Source organism: Topomyia yanbarensis, chromosome 3 (genome assembly GCF_030247195.1).
Source record: "Topomyia yanbarensis strain Yona2022 chromosome 3, ASM3024719v1, whole genome shotgun sequence".
NCBI classification, from domain to species: Eukaryota; Metazoa; Arthropoda; class Insecta; order Diptera; family Culicidae; genus Topomyia; species Topomyia yanbarensis.
Window position 1 is genome coordinate 319,329,718 of NC_080672.1, and position 26,133 is coordinate 319,355,850.

At 40.3% G+C, this 26,133-nt stretch overlaps 1 protein-coding gene across 4 annotated transcripts in view; it reads left to right on the forward strand.

Annotated features, from left to right (window-relative positions):
• LOC131693247 (elongation of very long chain fatty acids protein 6) overlaps window positions 1-26,133 on the forward strand; it is a 150,687-nt gene that overhangs the window by 84,331 nt on the left and 40,223 nt on the right. For 3 of the 4 annotated variants that reach the window (XM_058980919.1, XM_058980920.1, XM_058980918.1), the window contains exon 3: window positions 15,227-15,364. In XM_058980919.1, coding sequence (XP_058836902.1) covers window positions 15,227-15,364 — 138 coding nt within the window. Of the gene's footprint in view, window positions 1-774; window positions 976-15,226; window positions 15,365-26,133 lie in introns of those variants that run through there. The other variant, XM_058980921.1, reaches the window with a different exon arrangement.

Here is a 26,133-nt window from a genome sequence, read left to right on the forward strand (position 1 = left end):
CGATATTTCTGGCTGTTGATATTAAAATATCCTAGAATATTGGTTCAAATTCTTACCGAGTTTTATGATTGTAGTGTACATATACATCTACATCATTGAAATATTTTTCGATAACTCCAAACATTAGGAATAAAATATGTACGAACAGACAACTTTCCGGGTTTCTGTTCTTGGGTTCAACTAAAATTTGGATCAATCGAAAAACTGATTCTTTTGTTGAACAAAAATCTCCATCACCAAATATGACTATTAATATATGTATCACATATCAATTGTGAGCATAATGTGCTAGCAAAGAAATCAGCACAATCTCCATCCTATTGACAGTGAAACGCCGGTCTCCACCGGCTATCGAGAGAATGGCAATGCATAAAGACAATCACGGGTTGTCAGGACCTATAGCTACAGTTTCGTGTCGAAGAGATGCCGGTTGCGCGCGCACTTTTCATTGACCTCTTCTTACTAGGAAGTAAACGTATATTTATGTATGTATTGAACTCGTTGGCCTCTCACGGATCCTTTTTCATGAAAGGGAACTTCAATTGCTCGGAAGGCATATCACGAGCACATGGTGATAGAACCGTTTTTATGCTCGCGATGAGATACTATCTCATATAATACCTCTTCTCTCAATAGTTCCGTATTCACTCTCTCGCTAACTCTTGTGTATGTCGTGCATACAGTGCTGCACCTCCGTTTCATCCCAGTTGTGGTAGGATTCGTCTTCCGGTAGCACTTAAGTTGTCTTTCCGAATTCCACAAATGTGTTGAATATAGTGCTTTTTTTCAATGAAGTTACTCTTTGCACATGAAAGAGTTTTTATCAGTACAAACAAGTTCATCTCTATGATTGCAGAAACTTGACGCTATAAAAGAACGTCCTTCATTGAAGGGGTGAGGGACTACATAAACATATTTGTACAGACGCGATGGCTACAAGAGGGAAGTGCTGTATGCATGCCACATTATGAGGAGGTGGGTGCAAATATGTATGTATAATTTTCCGACGCCTTGTACATATTTAAAAGAGTTGAATACAATCTTAAGTGCAATTCTCAAGGTTGATTGCGTTGGTACGGTGACAACTTGCACTCCACCGAAGGCCGAAATGTCCTTCAATTTTAGCTTGATACCTGCAAACTCACAAGTTATAATATTATCTAACTTAAATGAAATAAATAGTACCTATATTAGCAGATATATTTGGAGCTATTGAGATCCGAACTAGTACCAAAGTATCATACCAATAGCAAACATTATCGAAGCTGCAGTTAGCTGATGTAAGCATCGAATTTTCAGCTAGATGGTCCGATGTTAGTGAATGGCAAGATGAATAAATAAATCACAGACATAGTTCGAATGAGCCCTAAAAAGAAAATACATATGTATGTATGCTTCCAGCTACAGACTGCTGTAACTTGCGGCTAGAGGAAAATGTTGAAATTTCAAGGTTGATTTAGTTTCCTGTTCTCTTTCTGTCTGGTGGTTTGCTCGAAGTTATATATTCGTGACAGAAGAATGTCATTAAAATCGGACGACATGCTCTGAGTGACGCGGAAACGAAGGCCTATACAAAACAACAAACGCGAACCAGTTTAAAGGGCTTAATATATCTTTGTGTTATTACCTTTCTTATAAAAGCTAACCAGAGAAACCGTTCATATTGTGAAATATAATCCCGAGGTTTTTTTATTCAATCAGATTTGATAAGGCACGGTACCATTATAGCTAAAAGCTGCCAATTTTTGCATTTTACATTATAAATTTGTTAAAACTCGACGATTACAGTATGATTTTTTTAAAACTACATTTAAGGAGCAATTTTTTAGACTAGCTTAAAGGTAAGGACAATTTCTAGACTATTTTAACTAGATATAAAGTTCAATGTACATATGGGAAATTAATCACTAAGACTCAAAAGGGGGGTTCGGTGGGTAACTAAATATAAATACTACAAATACACTTTAGTTTCAATTTGAGGGGGATGAGAATGTAATTGAAAATTAATGGATGGCAATAAGAAGGAAACAGAATCAAATTCACTTTTTTCTAATAACGACCTATTTACTTGAGAGAGACATTTTCATGGTGATTTGATTTCAGCATCGTAGTAACAGCAATATACAGGGCAGAGAGTGCGGACAACGATGACAGAGAAGAGACGAATCAAGCTTCCAGTTTATGTTAGATCGTCGACGGTAAGACCTGTACGCCTGTACTGCCAAGACAGCACGCTGTGGGCCGTCGGGAGGTCCTCGGACTTCAAATTGCGTCCTTCAAATTGGGTCAGATCTTCATGTCATTTCGGCTCCAATTTTCATTTATGCCACCACAAAGGTGAGAGTGAAGACAGTCACGTAGTAGCGCTCTGATGCGAGTCGGCACCACAAAGCAGTACAGGAGACCTCTGAGAATGAGAAAAAAGTAAGAGAGGGGCTAAATTCTCATGAGGGACATATAGGGAAGATTGCGGCTTGCCATAACACCTCGAACGTTGGGTGATCTTCCTCGGGCCCGGAGGGTATCCATAAGCCAAGACCTGGCAAAAATGTACTCGGTACACGCCCAGACAATGTGCTCGATATCGTGATAGCCGTCGCCACAAGCGCAGATACCACTATCCACCAGTCCAATACGCCGGAGATATGCATCCAGCGTGTAATGGTTTGCGATGAGTCGGGACGTCACACGAATGAAGTCACGAACAACATCCATCCCCTTGAATCAAGGTTTCTTCGATACCTTAGGGACTATCGAATGTAGCCACCTTCCTAGTTCCTCATTGCTTCACGAAGTTTGCCAACTTTCGAGGGTTCTCTGATTAGTAATACTGATAAATTTGATGAAGCAAATTAGTCTTTCATATATGGTCGGTGTTAAGTCAGACCGGACTAAGTCGCAAATCACCAAAAAATGAGATAATGATAGCAATGGGTAGAGAATTTCGTCAGCTACATTCGACTTTTGCCAGATTTGAAATATGTAGCAATAAACAAGAATTATGGCAAAAATTAATTTCCATTTATAATGGAAAGGATGCTGCGATTCAAAATTTAAACTCGTTTTTCTCGAAATCAACATTTTGTCACTTAGTCCGGTCTGACTTAACACCGACCATATGTCATCTTCTAAAGCACCCACCATAACTAAAGAGTCCGCCTTCTAATTGCTCGGGATGGCGCAACGAGAAGGGACCCATACCTAGGTAATCTGGAAATACTTGTCAGATAAATCACTCGGTAGTTCCAGAATTTTCCCCAAAAAGTACGAGGAGTGCTTTCCATGTTTCATCGAACGAATAGGATCAATGAAACTAAGGCTATCCGAAACGATGAAGTAATGGTCTGCGGGCAATGTGTCAATGACTCGAATTTGCGAAATTTGCGAAATAATTGCAAAATAACGAAGATATCTCAAAATTGCATTTTTCGTCGGCACGTAGACTGACCCTGGCAGAACTGCTCCTTCGGAATCCAATCAGATTAATTGCAATAAATTCAGTTCTTTCGCTAATACTTGTAGCCGCTAGTGCTCATAAGAAAGGTCATAATCGCATTTATTAGCACGCGAAGTAAAATACACGCTAGCACACGCGAGAAACACGTTAACATAAATCATCCACGCACACCTACACCCGCGATCTCACAAACAGGATAACACCCCTGTGACTAAATGAACGTTTTTAAATTTACAAACGCTGTCTCAAGAGTGAACATACAAATGCCCGTGTTCGAGCATAGGTCAGGTCCATGCTTTCAGTTAGATCTATCAAGAAAAAATGACGCTCATATATACTAAACAACACATGGCGGCATGGCCGGAAACTCTAGTAATATGGGACGCACTCTTCTAGCATCTGAGCCGTACACTGAAAATTAAGCATCAAATTGATTTTTCATACGCGAAGTTATATACACGCTGGCACACGCGACATACAAACGTCCACGCGATCGAACACGTTAACGTACAAACGCTCCAGCCCTTCGTGATGATACATGCAATTGCCAGCACATATCTGAACCGTACACTGAATATCACATTCAGAATCACGGCCCGCTGCAATTGGCCTTTAGCAGTGTTTTAGTGGGTGATATTTCCCGTTTCGTCTCCAATTGTAGTGAGTGATTCGGACGGGGAGCCCTTCCGAGACCCTAGCTCTACAGCTCCAGTAGGAAAACTCTTGAAAAAATATATTAGAAACAGGAAAATTGGAAATTAATGCACACTGGCCCTGATAAAATTTTGCATCCAAGAAAATATTAATCTAGATAATAAATCCAGTCAAGAGCTTTAGTCAAATCTTACATCATGATTTTACCAGGGTTAAAAATTAAGAAGAATATAGATGGATATTCCAATTAGTTGATAACCACTACCATTTCATTATTTTTTATCAGATTCTCAATAACAGTGTCAACTTATGATTTATCAAACTAGTTTCCAGAGTAACCAAATTAATTGACATCACATAACATGGCTAATCAACAAATCAATTTTCTTTCGACCTGATCAAAATGCCGATTTTTAATTCAAACAACAAGCAGTGTATAGAACTAATTCTGGAATTTGGAAAATTTCACGCAGTTTTCTGAAACTGGTATATACTAGCGCGCGAAAACCGCATAGTTTTATGATTATTTGTAAATTGCAGGACCCTAAATTTCTTGAACTTGTATTTAAAGATCATCTATTCAAGTGTTGATAAACATACTTTTGTATTGCTTCACACCAAAACAAAAACGCGTGCAATATGTTCCTATTAAATTATTTCCAAATTGGTAGTAATTCGACATTTCGTGAATTAATTATTGACTTTCGTGAACTTTTTCAATGACACCATGTTTGGGATAGCTTCATTGACATTTTTTTTTGGTCTGCAGCTAAAGTATAATATCTGCTAAATGTTGCCGATTCTTACTCGATTGATGAAAATATCTGAAAACTACTGAGGGGAAAGAGTTATGAACACAGATATCGTCAAAAGTTATGAAAACAGATAGCTTCCAGTTTCAATTCGCTAAAGTGTTTTTATCGCAACTTTACCGGTTGTTTTTCATAATGCTATTCATTCCGACCGTTATCTATGTTTTTGCGAATAAATTAGCATAAACGATCGAAGGCTTCGATTTGTTTGACAAAAATGCTAATATGTTTTGTGTTATTTTTAGACATGAACTTATTTCTGTCTACAAACATATTCGATAAAACGAATGACACGATCGCAAGGTGGTACTAAAAAATGTTGCAATCTTTAACAGATGATTCCAATTTGGGAACGATTTGTGAGATATTGTAGTCCAAATCAACTTTCGAGTGTTTGCAAGTAAAAGATATAACCGAACACTTGGATGCACTCAACACAATCCTATTGGCATAGCATCAATTGGGGAATATGTCCAATTAAGATTGCGAGAATTCTGCGTCTTTGGCATTCCTAATAAGGTGAAATAGTTTGAAGTCGTCAGCACACGAAAGATTCATGCACTTCAGCAAATGGTTTATATCGTTTAAAGTGAGCAAGTATATGAATGGTCCGAGGTGTCTATCCTGAGGAACTCCCGAGCTGGGAGCAAACGGTGATGTCGTGCAGTCTCTAATTTTCACTGCCATTTCACATACAAATAGGTTAGCGAAGTCAATCCAGAAAAAGCCATTAGCTCAAATTCTACTTAACACCTTCATGCCCATGTTGTTTGTGCACAATAACGTTTTTAAACAGCTATAACTTTTGACTGAGGGAATATTTGCTAACAAAAACAAGTAAGGCTAATAAATGTGACTATTGCCTTTCATTTGAGTATTAACAGTTACAAGGATCAGCTCTAGAACTAAAGTTATTGCAAATAGTTTGACTAGATTCCGATGAAGCAGTGCTGCCAGGGACAATTTACGTGGACGAAGGAAAACGAACTTTTCATATAGCTTCGTTATGTTGCAATATTATTGAAAACTGATAAAACTTATCAATTTAGACTGTCTTTGGCTACGTTTTTCATGCAATTGGATTATTGTAAATATTCTAGGAGAATTTTATTGAGCGAGGAAAACAGCTATCTTTATGAAAATAGGCTTTTCGTATTTCTGCACCTCACCGTTTTTAATATGTCAGATGGAATTCCACCGGGCCCTGAATTAGATGACGACTTCAGATTAGAAAAAGCTCTGCTGGCTGTAACGGGTGTACTAATAGGGGGAAAACGTAGAGGAGCGACACCGACCAAGTTCGAAGATTATCAGAATTCTTCAGAAAAAACGTTACTGAAATGATGACGAAATTAGTTACATATTTCTAATGGAGTTGTTGCTTGAACCCCATCGAGTGACATATGAGATGGAAAACCAGCTTCCTCGCTCTGTTAGTTAATGTGATTCCAGAAGCTTTTAGGGTTGGTTCTAAGTTTGTTCTGTATAGGTTGATTGTAGGAATAGTAAAGAGTCTTATTTTTTTATTTCGATTATAGAGGTTTTAACCTTAAGGTCATTTGGTGACCTTAAGGTTAAAACCTCTATAAGAAGAGAAGGTCACTTCACTATTTTTTGGGAACGTTTAGCGTATTTGTAGCGTTTGATACTTAAATCAGACCACTGTGGTTAAATTGGTGCACGGTGTAGCTTCTTTGGTATGAATTGATCAATAGCATATGATAGAACATGCGTCCATGACATAGCAGCAGAGTTGCACTCACTGTTAGATTACAGAGAATTCCAAACTTGAAAAAAATGTTTGCCATTACTGATTTCCATACAATCATTAAACGCAATGTGCAAAACCGAGAATTAAATGGTCCCACAATTTACATAGACAATGGATCACAGAAAAAACTCAAAAAGCGCTGTGCTGCGAAATGGAAGATGACGAGCCATGTATTTACATTAAAATTCCATTATTTTTGCTGTGTTTAAAGGAAACCAACTTAGTATAATCATACTCAAACCGATTACCGCCTGCCATCTGCACAATTATTTGTTTTAGTTCGTTCAGATGAGGCATATATGAAATAAAAGAGTACAAGTTTTATTAGTCATACTGTGTCAAAAGGGGACAGTTGACAAATATAAAAACAAAACGTAGAACCTATTGAGATAGATTGTCTGATAGTACACCTAGCATACCCTATCAGAATATCAGAAGTACTATCGAAACAAAATCTTCCATTCCTGCTCGATATAATTCAGCTTTATTTCAACTACTAACAGGACATACTTGTTTTATAATAGATGCTAACTATTATAGGGAGAACTTGTATGCATTCACCCTCGATTGGATGCATGGTACAAATCATCAGTATCTTTGAAGTTACATGTTTTGTTTGCTTCCAGCAATCATGTGTTTACAACTCATTTCAAAATGATTGATGCGGTTATGTTCCAGAGACAATTACAGATGCTATTTGCTGAAACGCGATGTTGAATTTCAACGTAGACACGCGATATTGTACTATGAGTTACATGAGTTCAGTTGGATAACTGTCAAATAAAAAGTGTACACAATATTGCCAACCATGTAAGTGATGTCAACAACGTGTAGATTAGACTACAAGTTCTGATCGGTCAAATGCCCTATAATTATTCATTGCACTTGTGACCCACGCAAACGGGAAACATACTGCAAAAAAAGCAAGTTCGATTTTTTTTATCCATTCGTGAATAATGCACATACAAACACGCCTCTTGTGTGTTGTGCAAGTGAGAAATAAAGTTTATCGCGGGCCGCGGTGGGAAGGCATTCGGGTTAATTGCCTCAATTTGCAAACCATTAACGGCTACCTGTAAAGCGGTGTCTTTTTCCCGCCGTTTGCAGATTTATTGGTAAATAATTGGGGTTATATGTCGTCGCTGTTGTGCTATCTTATGACAAACGCCATTTTGGAGCAAACTGAGTTAGATATGCCACATTACTTGTCTAAAAATTCTCTACAAAGTTGCGTTTTCAGAATTTTGACATTCTGCTTGGTTACTGAGATATAGCGAGAAACGTGCTGAGAAATTTTAAATGTTTTGCTTCAAATGACTGCATCTAGAGATAGAATCAAATTTTCTTCATGTATAATATGTTTTTATATGTAAAACTATCTGAGAAACACAATGGCATAATCATTTTCAAAACAAAAATACACGAATTGTGAGAAAAATGCAATTTAAGTTTTAAACTGGAAATATAGCATATTTGGCAACACAGTAACTAAAAATAACTATTTTTTCTAGATTCCCTGACTTATTTCCTTCAAAATGCATTTCACCGATTGTTAATAGACCAAATGAAACCAAAGATATGAATAAAAGTTTATAATTAATGATGTTTTCTGTGGAAAATTGTCCATGCACGTTTATGACACGTCATACAAATTTTGTCATCAATACACACCTATGACACGTGTGAGTGCGACTATTGTTTACATTTATAGTAAAAACTTGCAACATAGTCTACTGATCTTCGTAATATTTGAGAGATTAATGCAGAATAGATAGAAGCATCAATTGTCTTCATTGAATTGTTTATACCATTTATAAGTTTCAAGATATTCAATCTCAAACTTTAAAAATCGTTTTTCTCGAAATGTGCAAAATGGCGCTTGTCATAAGATAGCACAACAGCGACGATGTAAAATAGGCTGCCACGCGGAAGTTACGCTTATTCGGCGGATTGAACGGCAATAAAGAACTGTTGGCACAAAATTGTGTTGTGGATTTCATGTTATATTTTTGTCAACCGGTTTTTAAAACGCATGATCTCGAACAAACTATATAAGTTTTTATAATCCTTTAATTTGCATGGCGGTGGCTTGGCTATGTTTGGTGTCTTGAGGTTTCTTTTCACTTTGTTATACTACTTTCCCAAAGCTAAGAATCTTCCTGTAATAGTAAGGTTCTATTAGTCAATCGTAATATCAGCCGTTATCGTGCAAGGGATGCAACAGCAAGCTGGTGACTCCTCTCTTCCTGTTCAAATTGCACCCTAATAGTAACTCCCAACTCTATGTATATACGAAATTAAATATGCTTATGTAATGTTCTATATATCAAATTGTATAAACGGTAATGCATATTGTATAAACGGTAAGTTGAGTGAAACCCATTTTCCTAAGTAGAAACGGGTAAAATACCGTTTACAGGCTCAAAACCTTTAACTTAATTCGTTATGTTGGTTCTAACGGGATAGAGGGACAAGTCTGTCTTTGCCAGGAGATATGCTGGTGAACTTGAGTAATTTGTAGTTGTTTGCCTAAGCTCGACCCTCATCAGAGGACAAAAGTTAAGTCCGTAAGGTATTAAGCCTGTTCTAATGACCGTGCTCTAGTTTTCCGATCTGTATACTTCACATCCTTGCTCTCAGTTGAGTACTATGGCTCGGAATTTTCATAACTTTCCCTACTCAGTAATCTCTAGCTAATTGAATGTCGTTAAAATATAAAAAAAAAAAAAATTCGTTATGGAAATGCGTTTCGAGTGTCGTCTCTTCGGAATGTGACACTAACTTAGAGCAGGACTAAGCTAGCACCGGATTCACTACTTCCAAAAACGGATACAAAATTTGTGTTTCTTGGCAAAACACTAGTTTAATGTGATATCCTGCAAGAAAATAAGTTCTGTTGAAACTGATGAGGAAAACGCACCGAGCCAGGGTTGCCACTATTTTTCAAAGAAAATCTGGCAAGTTCAACTAAAAATGTCTGGCAAAATCTGGCACTTGACAGCGACCTCAAAGTCATCGAAATTTGGCATACATTTTAGTTTTCATAGAATTGGTATCAATCAATTATTGTAAAATTTAGGACATTAACCCCCAAAATTTTCAAAATGTGTATGTAGCAGCTTCTAAAACTTCAAAATCTGACAGAATGAGAGATTTGTCTTTTTGCCTGGAAGCTGCCAAAACCTCTGGCTGTTCCAGATAAATCTGGCATAATGGCATCCCTGCCGAGCACCTGTCTCCTTCAATGATCACGTCTCATGGCCGTAAAAAAGAAATAGGGTGTATCAGCAATTTTTATGTTAGAAGTTGTGTGAGCGTCCATTGATTACGGGATTTTAGCTAACTACGGGCACCGTAGTTGGCTTTCTGCAGTCGCAATACGCCTTTTTTACTTGCGGCTAACATCGTTATCACATGAAAACATTATTGATATAAAAAAAAATTCGTCGCAGTGGTGAGTAGATTAAATCCGGATTTTCTCTTAATATCATAAATATCAACAATATATTAATTTTTATTTACTGGAATCCAAAATGTTGACCGAATAATTGAGCAAAAACGCAGTCAACGTCAAGTGACAGTTAAGAGCAGTTGTTTGGCTGACGGCGTTTTGATCAATATTGCATAAAAATGATACTGACTGAACATTTACAGTTTATTAATTGCGTTGTCAAAGAATGGTAATAACAGTAACTGTTACGAAACCATCAGTAAACGCTAAATTAGCGACGTCATCATACGCATTGAGTTTGAGGCATTCAGGTAAGTGCCGAGATGTGTCCAGCGATTCCGAGTGGAGCGTGACTTCCGGTTCACTGGCGCCCTAACGACCCGCTGCTGGCTGTTCGACGTAATCTACTCGAACTAGTCCCTGGTGGAGTTTTTCTTGAACCCGATTTGTTCTCCCTCGGTGGCTTTCCAGTCTGCGGCGCTGTTTTGTCAGTCTCTTCTCCAGTGCAGCTCGGAGATTATACTCGTCACTACTCTGTTAACCGCATCCCAGATATGCTCATTGTGGCACATCTCTTCGACGATATTGTGGACTGTCACGCCGGGCATACCTCTTCGAACCAAGAGCACGTGTCGTCTTGGCATGTTAGTTCATAAATGCTGGGTACAGTCATCCTTTGTTGAACATTTGGTGCTAATTGTACAGTTTTTTTCTGGTTGCTAGTTGCGAATTGCACACTAATTTCATGTTTCATCTAACAAAATCTGCTTACGAAATGCTTAGTAGAAGTTCATACAAATCCAATAATATCGAAAGCTCAACACCATTGCCAGTCACCATCTCCATTGTTCACGGGGAAGGATTAAGGATAGGGGAGACAGGAAGTGTTGATGCTTCACCTACTTAACGGTAGGACGACGACCATAGATGTCGCGGAGTTGCAGGTTTAGAAGGACATAAGGTCTGGCATCGCTCCAAGCAAGCGATGCGATCTGTAAATCATAGTTATCTAGTTGTTTAGTTAGTCTTCGAGTACACGGTCATTTAAAAAAGGAAAGATCTTGTTTAGTATTTGATTTTTTGGGATTTAAATTTTGGGTAGCCGGCTACCGAGAGCACCGAATGATTACACGTAATATGGACAAATAGTTATGATAGGGCGAAATGTTCAAATTCTGCTACTATCGGTAGAAGGTTGATAGTACCCAATCATCGTCGGACTAATTAGCCGAACATGTTGAAGTCTGTGTACTGATTTTAATTGCTATGGATGTCTTTACAGATTAAAAATTATTAGGGTAGACGAGCCCTTATTCATCTCATTAGTCAGGATGTTACACTATTTCGTTGATAGCTCGGCTAACTGTCACTGGATTGCTCTTAAATCAGTTTCAACATCTTTGTTTCGTTCCAAATAAATAATGCAATGAATAATGTAAAATAGTCAAGTTTGAGCGAAGTTAAAAGACGAGTGCAACGCGCCCTTATTCATCCTACCATTTAAGCTTATGCGTTGAATAACTAATGTGTTCAAATGGGTGGGATGAATTGTGGTGCTAAGCTGAATTAGTCCACAGTTACAGTCAATAGGATAAAGTATGGCGATACTATTCTGCTGTTGCGATACGAAAATCATGTGTGCAAATAAACTGAACTCTCTTTAAGAAATCTCACATGCTTCTATGCTTTACAGACTACGTGTGATAATTGAAGTCGATCGCAGAGCTGTGGTAGAGGCGTTTGTGTCATTTAGAAAAGAGACTTTCTGACTATCAACTATTACAAAATAAAGCTGGTAAAGAACGAGGCAATCGGAGATCATTCAAATTAATTTTTCCAAGCCGATGTAGTGTCGTAAACGACACTCAACTTGTTTTGCCGCAGTGTATTAAGCGCACAATGCTTCACTCAAAAGTATTGAACACTCGACAGTTTGTCTTCTTGAACGTCCAGATTTAATAACCATAAAAAGTAACCGAGAGAATAATCGATTTGTTCAGAGCAACGTGTGTAGGTTACGGGACTTCAGATGAATAGAAAGTCTTATTTGAACAATTCTTTTTTACCTCGCGGTTAACATCGTTATCGTCACTAGTGTTTCAAGATATATAAAATGGTTGATCACTTTGTATCGTACTCCATTGGCAAGAAGAAGGAGACAGCAATTTTTAAGTATACACTACTGTCGAAATTCGCTAAGAAATATCCAATTTGACAGGCTGTATGTACATGTGGCTTGAAAAGCAACGTTTTTATTGCAATCGGGACCGTCAATCACGACATTTTCGAGAACGAGTGCCTGGAAAAACGCATACTCCTTTTTCCGTGCTGTTCATGGTCATAATAAATGATCGACAAGGGGGTTTTCCCTAAAGAACGCTTCCAATATAACATAGCAAGGGTCAAGCGAAACCTTAAGAAGACCAAAAAAAACTATTGTATAACGAGAAGCAATTCTGCGGCAAACAAAGTAGACGAAGAGGCTGTACAGAATCTGATACTCGGCAAATCAGATTAGGTTAACCGGAAGCTTAGCTGAATATTTTTTCTTTATTTGATATTTCTTAACTTCAAAAATACAAATGATTTTTTTTGTTATGACCCGTTCAACCACACACGAGCACACGCGACAAACACGTCAACAAACGATACTTCAGTTCTTCGCGATCATCTATGCACACCTACATTCGCGATCGCAACACTCCGGTAAAAACGTGAACGTTTTAGTACTTATGAAGTTACAAACGCGAACCCGTAAACGCGCGCGATCATGAATCGGTCACGTCCGGAAATCTTTATCCTTCATTCTAGTAACTTAGGTCCATACATTCAGTTATACCAATCGAAAAATAAAGCTCATATCCACAAGGTAACACGATCTAGGCGACATGACTGAGAACTCTAGTGATATGTAAGAACTCACCTTTTATCTAGAATCTGAACCACACACGGAAAATTAAGTATCAGATTCACAGTCCGCGCGCGATCATTCTAGAATACACGAGAATATGCGAAAGCAAACGGCATTTATATGGAATTTTTGCACGCGAAGGCACATACACGTTAGCACACGCGACATACAAAGGCACACGCGATCGAACACGTTAACGTACAAATGCTCGAGCTCTTCGCGATGATACACGCGATCGCGAGTCCCTACGCCCGCACATACCCGAGCCGTACAATAAATATCACATTCAGAATCACGGCCGGCTACAATTGGCCTGAAGCAGTGTTTTAGTGGGCGACATTGCCTGTCTCGTCTGCAAATTGTAGTATGTGATTCTGACGGGGAGCCCTTCCGAGAACCTAGCTCTATAGCTCCAGTAGGACAACTCTCGAAAAAAAACCCGTTCGACCACTTTCGGGCATTGTATGTCCACTTTTATGTTCAGTTTTAACGTTTCGCGTTCCGCTCATCAGCATATGGCAGACCTGGCGACCGCCATATAGAGATAACAACACTGCTCAAGCAGTTGAACCTCTTGTCATGATTGTTTTTTTTTTTTGAAGTCTGGATATTCACAACGGTTTGGAGAAGACAATATATATCGAATTACATTTTGTACCGCAAAGGGCAATGATGAGTTGTAATAGGTTCTCAACCATATATATAGACTCGTATGTAACGCGCGACTCCTAAGCAATTAGGAGATAAAGAATTCATTAATTTTCCTTTCGACCATGCTGATATGATCCTATATGACAACCTAGTGTTCTGTTCTAAGTTTGTAACTGATTTGTTTTAGAATATCTATCCATCGCATCGTAAAGCTCAATTTGAAAAGTTTCCAAGTTGCGACAACATCGCCTCGCCATCGTAATAGAAAGCAATTCATAATTAGACCGATTTTAGAACTCGTGCTATAGCCGTTCTTTGGTCATCTTTAGCGAAGCAACACAACATAGTTTTTGTGTGTAATTTTGAAAAGCTCCAACCCCGATAATGTCACACTGTCAGTAAAACTTTTCACAAACTGTAATAATTCGCACTCGTATACCAATATAAATATGTAGATGCAAATAGATACAACTGTAAGACTTCAGCATTTGACACAACTAAGTAGAAATAATCGTACTTTCACCTAAACGGTAGGCAAACAAGTATATCGTCAGTGCCCGGCAGAGTCCGTTGAACCTTCGCCCAGTTTCCCACGTTGGCCAGCCAAATGCCGCAGCTCAATAGTACTTTTCGCACTATGAACGCTTATGTCTACACATTCTACAGACTCGAAGAAGAAAACGAGTCGTACGTCCAGTGCAAACCTTATTCCCCGCGCTAGAAAGCCCCGATGCCATTGGGACAAGTCAGCATGGAAACGACGTGAATGTCGTCGTCGTGCTTGTGACATGCAACTCGTTATGTGCAATAGGCTTTTGCAACTGCAGACTCAACTGGAGTAGATTGCCGGGTGCCGATTTTCTAATAAAGTTAAAACTGGTTCCAAGCTTTTCTGGTGGTCAAAGTGCTACGAGTACCACACGGGTGTTTCAGGTTACGAGGGCAATTAAGGGGTTTCGCAGTTTCCCAAGATTGTGGTAGTATATAACAGAAAAGATTGGTTGGAGAGAACGAATCATGTACAAATTAACACTAGAAGCGAAAACAATACTAGGGTAATTGGGGATAGGTCTGATCATAATCAGTTTTTGAAAATACCACAAACGACAATTATTATATTTCCAACATCGGGTTGATACCAATAAGGCACAATTCAGACAGACCTTCAAAATATCATCATTATTGATTGTGAAATATGAAAAAAGACATTTTTCAAATGCTTCTGGTAAAACCGACTATACAAATTTAATTTTCTTTCTCCATTTTTCTCATTAAATAATGTTATACGTTGAAGTACGTATATATTAAAACAACAGTTATTAGCGATTTAAGTTTTATATTGGAAATAACGCATTTTTATGTTTTATATAATAATTTAAAACTTTTTATAATGCTCGACGAAAACGAAAAGTCTATTGTCTTGTCATACATTTCCAGGCCCTGTAATCGTCGTTATTGATCGACGATCCACTAAATCGGTAAATATGTGTACTAATGGCAATCTATTTACTCTTTCCAGATTCGAGCTACGAGGGTTGCTAGCGATATGGAACACGCTACTAGCAATGTTCAGCATAATGGGTGCCTGCCGGACAGCTCCAGAGCTTGTGCATGTGCTACGGCACTATGGCCTCTTCCATTCCGTGTGTGTGCCTAGGTAAGTCATCGCTATCAATTAACAATTTTGACAATTGCGTTATCATCAATCCATTCGGGTGTTCTTTGTCTTATCGCGCTGAACGGGTTATGCTCGATTCGGATGGGATGCATTGGTTCAACATGACGTATGTTCACTGAATAACGACCCGTAAACGAGCTACTAATTTGAATTATTGACATTGGTATTGATGGTGTAATGGAAAAAAAGATTAGCGATTTTTTCTCAAATGGAAAATTCCATCAGTATGTTAATATGTCAGTAGTATTGTTTGCGCTAATGGGTTCGAAGAAAGAAATTAAACGTCGCCTGTTTGGCGTGTCTAAAGTTACTCTCACTGATAATCTATGGAATTGTTTATTTCGCTTAAAATTTCATGCTGGTATTCATGATTAATTGATACGAATGGAGGAAATAATTAAGCAATGCAACCACGTCCTATGGTATTGATAACAGTGATCCGAAACCGAAAATGTTTGCAGGAAAAATTATTCACATGCGGCAGGGGTGTGTTCATGGGAATCAGTGTCGTAATTTAGTGATAATTCCACACAGAGGCGTCTCTTCGTGAGGCAGAAGGTTTCCATGGTGGTTTAGCATGGAAGTTTGAGACTTATAGGAATATGTTATTCTAGGCAACTCACAGTTGAACTGTGTTTTACCAAAAAATTGATGTTTCTATTTTGAATGAAACGCGCGTACGGGATCGGATAGACTCTTAGTATTAATTGTTTATTATTTTTATTTTTTACATCATGTAAATATATAAAAGACCCACGGCTCCGTGAAGCTAACGCCTTGATCCGTTCCAAAAAAATGAATTAAAAAAATTTTTGCCCAGCAATGTAAAGTCGATTCCCAGTTTGCTTGTTGTGCTGCTATTCTGATAGAATGTAGCCGCTCGATGCCCACTTTTTCAACCCAATAATCATGTCAAGAAAGGTTCCTGCAATCCTACGACTTGGAAGCTACGAATTTTCAGCTCGTTATGCCGGATTCGGTTTAAACCGAAGAAGCCAAAGGACTTCATGCTTCAAGTTTGCAAACGTATTCATTTTTTCGACGCGCGGATCTTTGCAGATTTTTCATATCCGTATTTTCTTCCTGACTGTTTACCATATACTGTTACGGTGTGTTCTTGGCGGTTTGTTAGATCTGCACCAACGCCCTGTCTCGACGGAAATTGTCGTATAGCACCCTATATAACTGACACCTACGACAGGTATTTAGTTCTACTATGGTAGGGTTAAATCGCCCATATTCGTTCGCACCTTCTCATTTCATCATTACTGTAGATGTTAGTATCCAATCGACGCCGACCTACAGATTAAATTGCATCAATAGGTAGGAAGTATGAGATAGGATTTTAGGAACGTGTTCAATGGGAAATAGACAGAGAAAGAATGATCAAACGGCGAGAATGAAGATAAAATTCACCTTTTTATTGGACATTTTGAGAAAACAATGTCCTCAAGCAGGAATCGAACCTCCGATCTCCCAGTCCCTAGTTGGGTGCGTTAACCACTCCGCCATCGAGGAATTGTGATGATGTCATCACAGATTCCCAACAGTATCGTGATCACCACAACAGTCTCAATATCTACTAATCCCAAGTAGCAATTCTGGTTTTATAGCACATTACAAGTGCATTCTAAGTTTTAAGCAGGGCTTCAAGAGTGTCGTAAACCCTCAATTGTTACTAGGGATGGACCCATCAACCATCAATGGCTCTTATAAGTAAATCGTCACCGCCCTCTCTCTTCGGTCGGCCAAATCTTACTTGTCTATTTTTAGGCCCCAGTGGATTGCGTTCAGGCTTGAGATATTATTATCTTAGTTTGTGTCCCATTAGCTAGCTCAGACACCTCCAGACTTTTGTGATGGATAAAGCTATGGAGGAGCCGGGAAATCCAGCCGTTGATGGGATTTTAATATATTCCTTTTTTGACGTGAGTCATGTTTTTTCCACTTTTTAGGGTTTTTAGGAACGTGTTCAACAGGAAATAGAAAAAAAACATGACTCAAGTGAAAACAAGGAATATACGAGATAGGAGCTTGTGAGTGCCCTCAATATCTAGGAATACACCCATGCTAGATTGCTTGAGCGAGAAGGTCTTTTCAATGCTGTGAACAACATCGTGAAGCAGAGTGATCGTGTTACATGGATGCGTTTCGGCTTCGCCTCATCAGAAACCGACACTAACTTTTTGTCGGAATAGATTAGCGCCGGCTTGACGCAAATCCCTTAAAACTAAAACATATTTTGTGTTTCAATCGAACGACTGATCAAACGTGATGTCCCGTCCGAGCAGAAGTTCTGTTTATGCCGATGAGACACAGTGAAGCCGAAACTTGTCTTGGCTTAGCAGGCCTATGAGAAAGCACTATGCTATATTTCACCCTAAGGAGGAAAATTGGGTAAACACCAAAATTTCTCACCAGCGCGAAAATTTTTTTGGTTGAACCAGTCTTTGCACTTGAAGGGCACAATCCTTCTTTGTTACACGGATGCGTTTCGGCTTCGTCTCATCAGAAACCGACACTATGACACTATCTGATGACTCGTCAACATAATCTTTTTCAAGACATGTATGCAAATATCAGATCCCTTTTGCAGCAGCACGGGAAAAATCTATCGCTTCTAGGCGATTTGTGTACTGCCCACTTCATCGGTGGGTAACCAAGATGCGTGCTACCGACCACGAGTAAGCATCACCAGAATGAGATCTGTAAACTTTGTTCAGCTCCGGATCTATACAATCTGGAAAGTGGACGTCGATGAGCCAATTAAGAACACCTTTTTCGTCCTCACGTAAACACCATCTCTAGTTTCATGAAGCTGATCTGAAAATCTCGCGATCTTTAGAGAATTTTTTTCAACCTGCTAGCCTCGTTCAGACTCGGGGCATTGGTGCATAGGTTTTGCCCACTCTGCAAATCGAAGACATTTCTTATATTCACTACGATCAGACCTGAAATCCCTGGAGTTATCACGCTGACACCGGTTCGAATCTCTTCTCATATCCCTCTTCATTCTTTTAACATCAATATTTCACAAGGGGTTCCTCTAGTCGATTTAACAGTACGCAGCGGACGAGCTTCTTCGTAGGATGCTACTATGAACGAGTTTTTCTTATTCACGATGTCATCCAAGTTGTTTAGTTGACTAATTGTTCGAAAATATCCAAGAAATTAGTCATCAAGTTTTTCAAAAAGAGGTAGGTTGTAGATTTAGGATTATCATGTTACCACATTGAGGGTGACATCTAAATGATCGAAAAATATATATTTATGATCGGATAGAGACGGTTCAGTTTCATTTGGAACCTGCCAATTTCCCAGCTAATGCGAAACTTTCAGTGCAAAGCGTTATGTCTAAAACCTCCTTTCTACCAGACCTCGCAAAAGTTAACCTGTTTCCTACATTCAGGATATGTAGATTTGTACTACTTCTATACTCCATCAGTACAGAGCCTCTCAGATTGATGTCTGAGCTACCTCAAATGCTGTGATGAGCATTTGCATTACTGCCGATATTGATTTCCGCTACAATGTGATACAACGATTTTGAAATCATCAGAAGTAGATGACTCGTTATGCGGCAGATATGCTGAGCAATATGTATTCTTTGTTACCGACAGTCAGAGTAACTGTGACAGCACAGATATCGCGAGTTGTGATCTCCGATATGAGACACGTGTCAATAGCCTTATTTGCTAGATTGCACGCACGAGACATTTAACGTGATTAGTCATGCCAGCCTTGTCGTAAGCAATGAAGCTTTGCCTTCCTGCATGAGTCGAGATAGATTCATAGTTTCTGTACATTTATGCTGAACAGGCATTGTAATTCTCTCTCACTCACGCGAGAAGAAGCTTATCCGATGTCCAATTTTTCCGAGATAAGATGAGTCGTAAAATTCGCTGTCTCACAAATAGCGTGAGGAATAATGATCCGGATAAAATTTATTTGATTTTTTCGTTCTCGCCGGAGAAGGTGATAATATTTTAATTTCGTGGAAATCAATAAAAGCGTCAAAATATACACTCAATTTCAAAGAAAAGCGGCAAAGAAGTAGGATAGACTTGTCTTTTTCGTTTTTGGAGCAGCGACAGCAAGGCAGCGAGCGCAAAAAAGATACCGAGATAAACTCATTCGCTCAGTCCGCCAACATCTTTTCGTGTGAAAATGTGTTTTTATTGTCGCAGTAGCAAACTATCCGGACGCATTTACTCATATGAGCGATAAATGCAATGCCTGATGCTGAAGATTGATTTGTGCTATTCTAACCATTGTTGATATGAAAACTGTACATTTCATTTCCAACATACATTGCACAAAAACTAGAGGACATCAAACAAGTTAGGATGTTAACGCATGTAGCGAGCCATATCAGGTTTGAATGCGACACGATCATTTGATTCCCACGATTTGTGAAGAAAATAATGGTCCACTGTGTCAGTGATTCGCATAAAACAAAACTCAAAATGCTCCGTGTGCGACTGGCATATTTTAGACCCTCTAGCCAGTCCTCGGCACGAAACTACACCTTGTCTTAGGGGCTTCTGCTTTCAGTCGCCTCCTACGACATGGGAACAAGAACCCACTGTCTCAATTCTTGGCCGGATACCACAGGGCCTCTGGGCAGGTTCTCGTGTGCACTGCACATTGAAATATAATAATCGAAACCCAGCAAAACTTCACCGAACTACCATCAGCCGAAAGGCTCAGCAAATCCCCAGCCAACAAAAATCTGGCAAAATAATGCCGATCATCGTCAAAAAAATTCAGTGCGTAGAGCATACTGGGGAATTCTCCCGGCACTTTCCGGGCTCTGTCGCCATTGAATCCATTTTATTAACCATAGTCGGGTCGCATTACACTATGGAATTGGGGTTCTCTGTTTGGTGAGTTTTCCCATCGGAACAGGTGTGCCATAGTGTAATTCTTAATGGGTTAAAAAAATCACTACCGACACTACATTCATTCGTAACCCAACTTTGTACCGGGAAACAAGTGCTTTTTGTTCTCTCCGGTGTGGTTTAGTTTTTTCGGTGGTACGAAGGTGCTTGCTGTGGCAGAGGCTGCAGTAAAGCATTACTAATAAACAGTCCCGCGAGTGATAATTGTTACCTGCGATATCAGTTAAAGTAGTGCAGTGAAGTGCGTTACTAAACATTTTTCTTGCCTGAAAGACGGCTTTGTTTAGACGAGCTATATCAGCTCTACTGTGTGAAGGTCACGCGGGTGACGGATAAAACAAACGAAGGATCAATTCACCTACCAGCTCGTCAGGAACCAACTGGTGAAGTGTTTCGTTTTTTACTTTTCTTATCGATTTTTTTCTTTTTATTGCTTTTGATTTTTTATTTTGATTTAAGTTAAACAGTGCGGTCGAGCGTGTTGCTCCCGCAACAAAATGGAACAAACAGAAGGATCACCCTCCGAAGAGGAATATTATGAAGAAGAAGAACGTATATCTGATACTGAGACAGATAATGTTATGGTCGATCCACTTCCCCCACTTTCTCCCAATGTCTCACAGCCCCCCCGAGTCAAGGTTTACCAGGATGGATCCGCTGGTCCTTGGGTGGTATACTTTCGGCCCAAAAATAAACCGTTAAACAGCATAACAGTTGCACGGGAGCTGACAAAACGTTACTCGGCCGTAACCGAGATTAAAAAGGTTCAGTCAGATAAACTGCGCGTAGTCGTTACTGACTTGAAACAGGCCAATGATATCGTTAGCAATAGCCTCTTTACGCTGGAGTATCGCGTCTACATCCCTTCTCGTGATGTGGAGATCGACGGTGTGGTAAGTGATGCGGGTCTAACTGTCGATGATCTGATGAATGATGGGGCTGGCCGCTTTAAGGACCCTAACCTTCAATCAGTTAAGATTTTGGAGTGCAAGCAATTGCACTCAAAGTCCATCGAAGATGGTAATTACTATCCATCAGACTCGTTTCGCGTAACCTTCGCCGGATCTGCACTTCCGAGCTACGTTGAAGTGGGAGGAGCTCGTCTACCTGTACGCCTGTTTGTACCGCGGGTCATGAATTGTTCCAATTGCAAGCAGCTAGGTCACACGGCCACCTACTGTAGCAACAAGCAACGGTGCGGTAAATGTGGGGAACGCCATGCGGATGATACTTGCAGTAGCCCCGCTGAGAAGTGTGTTTACTGTGGGGAGAATCCGCATGCACTTTTGACATGCCCAACGTACAAACTTCGCGCGGATAAACTGAAGCGATCCGCCAAAGATCGCTCCAGACGCTCTTACGCAGAAATGCTTAAAAGAGCTGTTCCACTTATCTCCGAAAACCCATTCGCTCTCTTGCCAACTGACGATAACGCCTCTAACGACCCTTGCGAGGGGCATTCTTTGGCTCCGCTTGGAAACTCTAGGAAAAGACCTAATCAAAACTCACCTGAACTTCCTCGTAAGGGTCCTAGGTTGTCCCAAACAAGGGTACAAAATAAAAATAATTCATCAACTGGAAGTGCTGGTACAAATCCGAAGATAATACCTCCTGGTTTTGGGAAATTGAGATACAACCAGGAGTTCCCAGCACTCCCCGGGGCACCAAAAATCCCAAGTGCTCCAATTTTACAGTCAGAAACTCAACCTAAAACGGGATTCCTTAAATTTTCTGACATTGTGGACTGGATATTCACAGCTTTCAACATTACCGATCCTATGAAAAGCTTGCTGGTTGCTATTCTACCAACAGTAAGAACATTTTTAAAACAGTTGACTGAACAATGGCCCCTCCTTACAGCGATCGTATCCTTCGATGGCTAACTTATTAGACGGAATCAGGGATCTGATCACTGTTTTACAGTGGAACTGCAGAAGTATTATCCCCAAAATTGATTCATTAAAACACTTGCTAAATTACAATCATTGTGATGCATTTTCCCTATGTGAAACATGGCTAACTTCTAATATAAACCTCAACTTCCACGATTTTAACATTATCCGCTTGGATCGAGAAGACTCATATGGGGGGGTACTTTTAGGGATCAAAAAGTGCTACTCCTTCAATCGAATCAACCTCCCTTCGACGCCAGGCATTGAAGTTGTCGCTTGTCAAACAACAATCAAAGGCAAAGATCTTTGCATTGCTTCTATTTACATTCCTCCTAGGGCCATGATGGGATATCGAAGATTCTCCAATGTGATTGAACACCTTCCCTCGCCCCGCCTGCTTCTTGGAGACTTTAACTCTCACGGTACGGGGTGGGGCTGTCTATACGACGATAATCGATCTTCGACAATTCAAGACCTTTGTGACAACTTCAATATGACAATTCTGAACACAGGGGAAATGACACGAATTCCTAGACCACCTGCGCAAGCAAGTGCACTGGACATATCTTTATGCTCGACATCACTACGGTTAGATTGCAAGTGGAAGGTAATATCTGATCCCCACGGTAGTGACCACTTACCAATTGTAATTGCAATCACCACTGGTTCAAGACCATCGACACCAATCAATGTTCCCTATGACCTCACACGAAACATTGATTGGAAGAGCTACGCTGCTGAGATATCCAAAACTATCGATTCAACACAGATACTTCCCCCGGAGGAAGAATATAAGTTTTTGTCCAACTCGATTCTCGATAGCGCGATTCAAACTCAGACGAAACGAGTACCCGACGTGAACACCCAAAAACGTTCTCCCAACCCGTGGTGGGACAAAGAGTGCTCAGACGTGTACGCGGAGAAAGCTGCCGCGTATAAAACCTTCCGGAACGACGGGTTAGTTGCTAGTTATCGAGTGTACGCGATATTAGAAAAGCGAATGAAAAATTTAATGAAAGCTAAGAAACGCAGTTACTGGCGCCGGTTTGTCGACGGGTTAACAAGAGAAACATCGATGAGCACTCTTTGGGGCACGGCCCGACGTATGCGAAACCGAAACAGTACTAACGAGAGCGTGGAATATTCAAACCGTTGGATATTCGATTTCGCCAAGAAGGTTTGTCCGGATTCCGCCCCGGCACAGAAAATCTACCGCGCCGCGTCGCCTTACAATACCGCGAACGAAACACCGTTTACGATGATGGAGTTCTCACTTGCTCTCTTATCATGTAACAATAAAGCCCCGGGGCCAGATAGAATTAAATTCAACTTATTGAAGAATCTGCCAGACTCTGCCAAAAGACGCTTGTTGAATTTATTTAATAGGTTTCTTGAGGGTAACATTGTCCCACATGACTGGAGACAGGTGAGGGTCATCGCCATCCAAAAACCAGGAAAACCAGCCTCCGACCACAATTCGTATCGTCCGATTGCAATGCTGTCCTGTATCCGGAAGTTGTTCGAGAAAATGATCCTGTTTCGGCTCGACAATTGGGTCGAAACAAATGGCTTACTGTCAGATACACAATTTGGCTTCCGCAAAGGCAAAGGGACGAACGATTGCCTTGCGTTGCTCTCAACAGAAATTCAAATGGCATATGCTAACAAAGAGCAGATGGCATCAGTATTCTTGGATATTAAGGGGGCTTTCGATTCAGTTTCGATCAACATTCTTTATGAGAAGTTGCACCAGCATGGTCTTTCGCCAATTTTAAATAACTTTTTGCTAAACCTGTTGTCTGAAAAACAAATGCATTTCTCGCATGGCGATTTATCGACATCACGATTTAGCTACATGGGCCTTCCCCAGGGCTCATGTCTAAGCCCTCTCCTCTACAATTTTTACGTGAATGACATTGACGAATGTCTTGTCAATTCCTGCACGCTAAGGCAGCTTGCAGATGACGGTGTGGTCTCTATTACAGGTCCTAAAGCCGTCGACTTGCAAGGACCACTGCAAGATACCTTGGACAATTTGTCTGCATGGGCTCTCCAACTGGGTATCGAGTTCTCCACGGAGAAAACTGAGCTAGTCGTATTTTCTAGAAAGCGTGAACCAGCGCAACTACAGCTTCAATTAATGGATCAAACTATTGCTCAGGCTTCAACATTCAAATATCTCGGGGTATGGTTCGACTCTAAAGGTACCTGGGGATGTCACATTAGGTATCTGAAACAGAAGTGCCAACAAAGGATCAACTTTTTCCGTACAATAACTGGAACATGGTGGGGTGCCCATCCAGGAGACCTAATCAGGTTGTACCAAACAACGATATTATCAGTGTTGGAGTACGGATGTTTCTGCTTTCGCTCCGCTGCGAACATACACTTCATCAAACTGGAGCGAATCCAGTATCGTTGCTTGCGTATTGCCTTGGGTTGCATGCACTCGACCCATACGATGAGTCTCGAAGTGCTGGCGGGCGTTCTACCGCTGAAAAATCGATTCTGGGACCTCTCATATCGATTGCTCATTCGATGCGATATTCTGAACCCATTGGTGATTGCAAATTGCGAAAGGCTTGTCGAGCTTAATTCTCAGACCCGATTCATGTCCTTGTACTTCGATTACATGGCACAGAACATCAATTCATCTACATATAACGTCAACCGTGCTCATCTCTTAGATACTTCTGATCCAACTGTATTTTTCGATACATCCATGAAGGAAGAGATTTGTGGAATTCCGGATCATATTCGCCCACAAGTGGTCCCAAATATTTTCTATAACAAATACCATCAAGTCGACTGCGCCAAAATGTTCTACACTGACGGATCAATTCTCGACGGGTCCACAGGCTTCGGTATCTTCAACGAAAATCTTGCTGCCTCATTCAAACTCAATGATCCTGCTTCAATTTACGTCGCAGAATTAGCTGCCATTCAGTATACTCTCGGGATCATTGACACCCTGCCCTCAGACCATTACTTCATCGTTTCGGATAGTCTCAGCTCCATTGAGGCCATCCGTGCGGCGAAGCCTGGAAAGCACTCACCGTATTTCCTGGGGAAAATACGGGAATATCTGAGTGCTTTATCTGAAAAATCTTACCAGATTACCTTGGTTTGGGTCCCGTCACATTGTTCTATTGCGGGCAATGAGAAGGCGGACTCTTTAGCCAAGGTGGGCGCATTAGAAGGCGACACTTACGAAAGACCAATTTGCTTCAACGAATTTTTCAGTATCTCTCGTCAGAGGACGCTCGATAGTTGGCAAACCTCATGGAGCAATGGGCATCTGGGACGGTGGCTACATTCCATTATCCCGAAGGTATCAACGAATGCTTGGTTTAAGGGGTTGGATGTGAACCGGGACTTTATTCGTACGATGTCAAGGATCATGTCCAACCATTACTCGTTTGACGCGCATCTCCGTCGTATAGGGCTTGCTGAAAATAATCATTGTGTTTGTGAGAACGGCTATCACGACATCGAGCATGTTGTTTGGCTGTGCGCAGAGTACTGTGTTGCCAGGTCCCAACTAATAGATTCCCTTCGGGCCCGAGGTAGATCACCCTATGTGCCAGTCCGGGACGTCCTGGCAAGCCGTGACCACCCCTATATTTTTCTTATCTATATCTTTTTGAAAACCATTGATGTCCAAGTTTAATACATTTTACCCTCTCTCATTCACAGTAGAATCTCACCAACCTATCCCTGTATCTACAATATGGCATTGCTTCACGAGTCTTCGGTGCACACTCTTCTTGATAACCGTCTATCCAGAACATCATGACATACCGCACATGCAGATGATATAGAGTGCCAATAATTATCCGAAATATCGACCCTCTCCTCGCCCCTGCGATTACAGGCTGGAAACTACAACACTACAACAAAGTGTGCATATCCGCCACAATGATCAATCAGCAAACGACGATGTCAATTACACAAT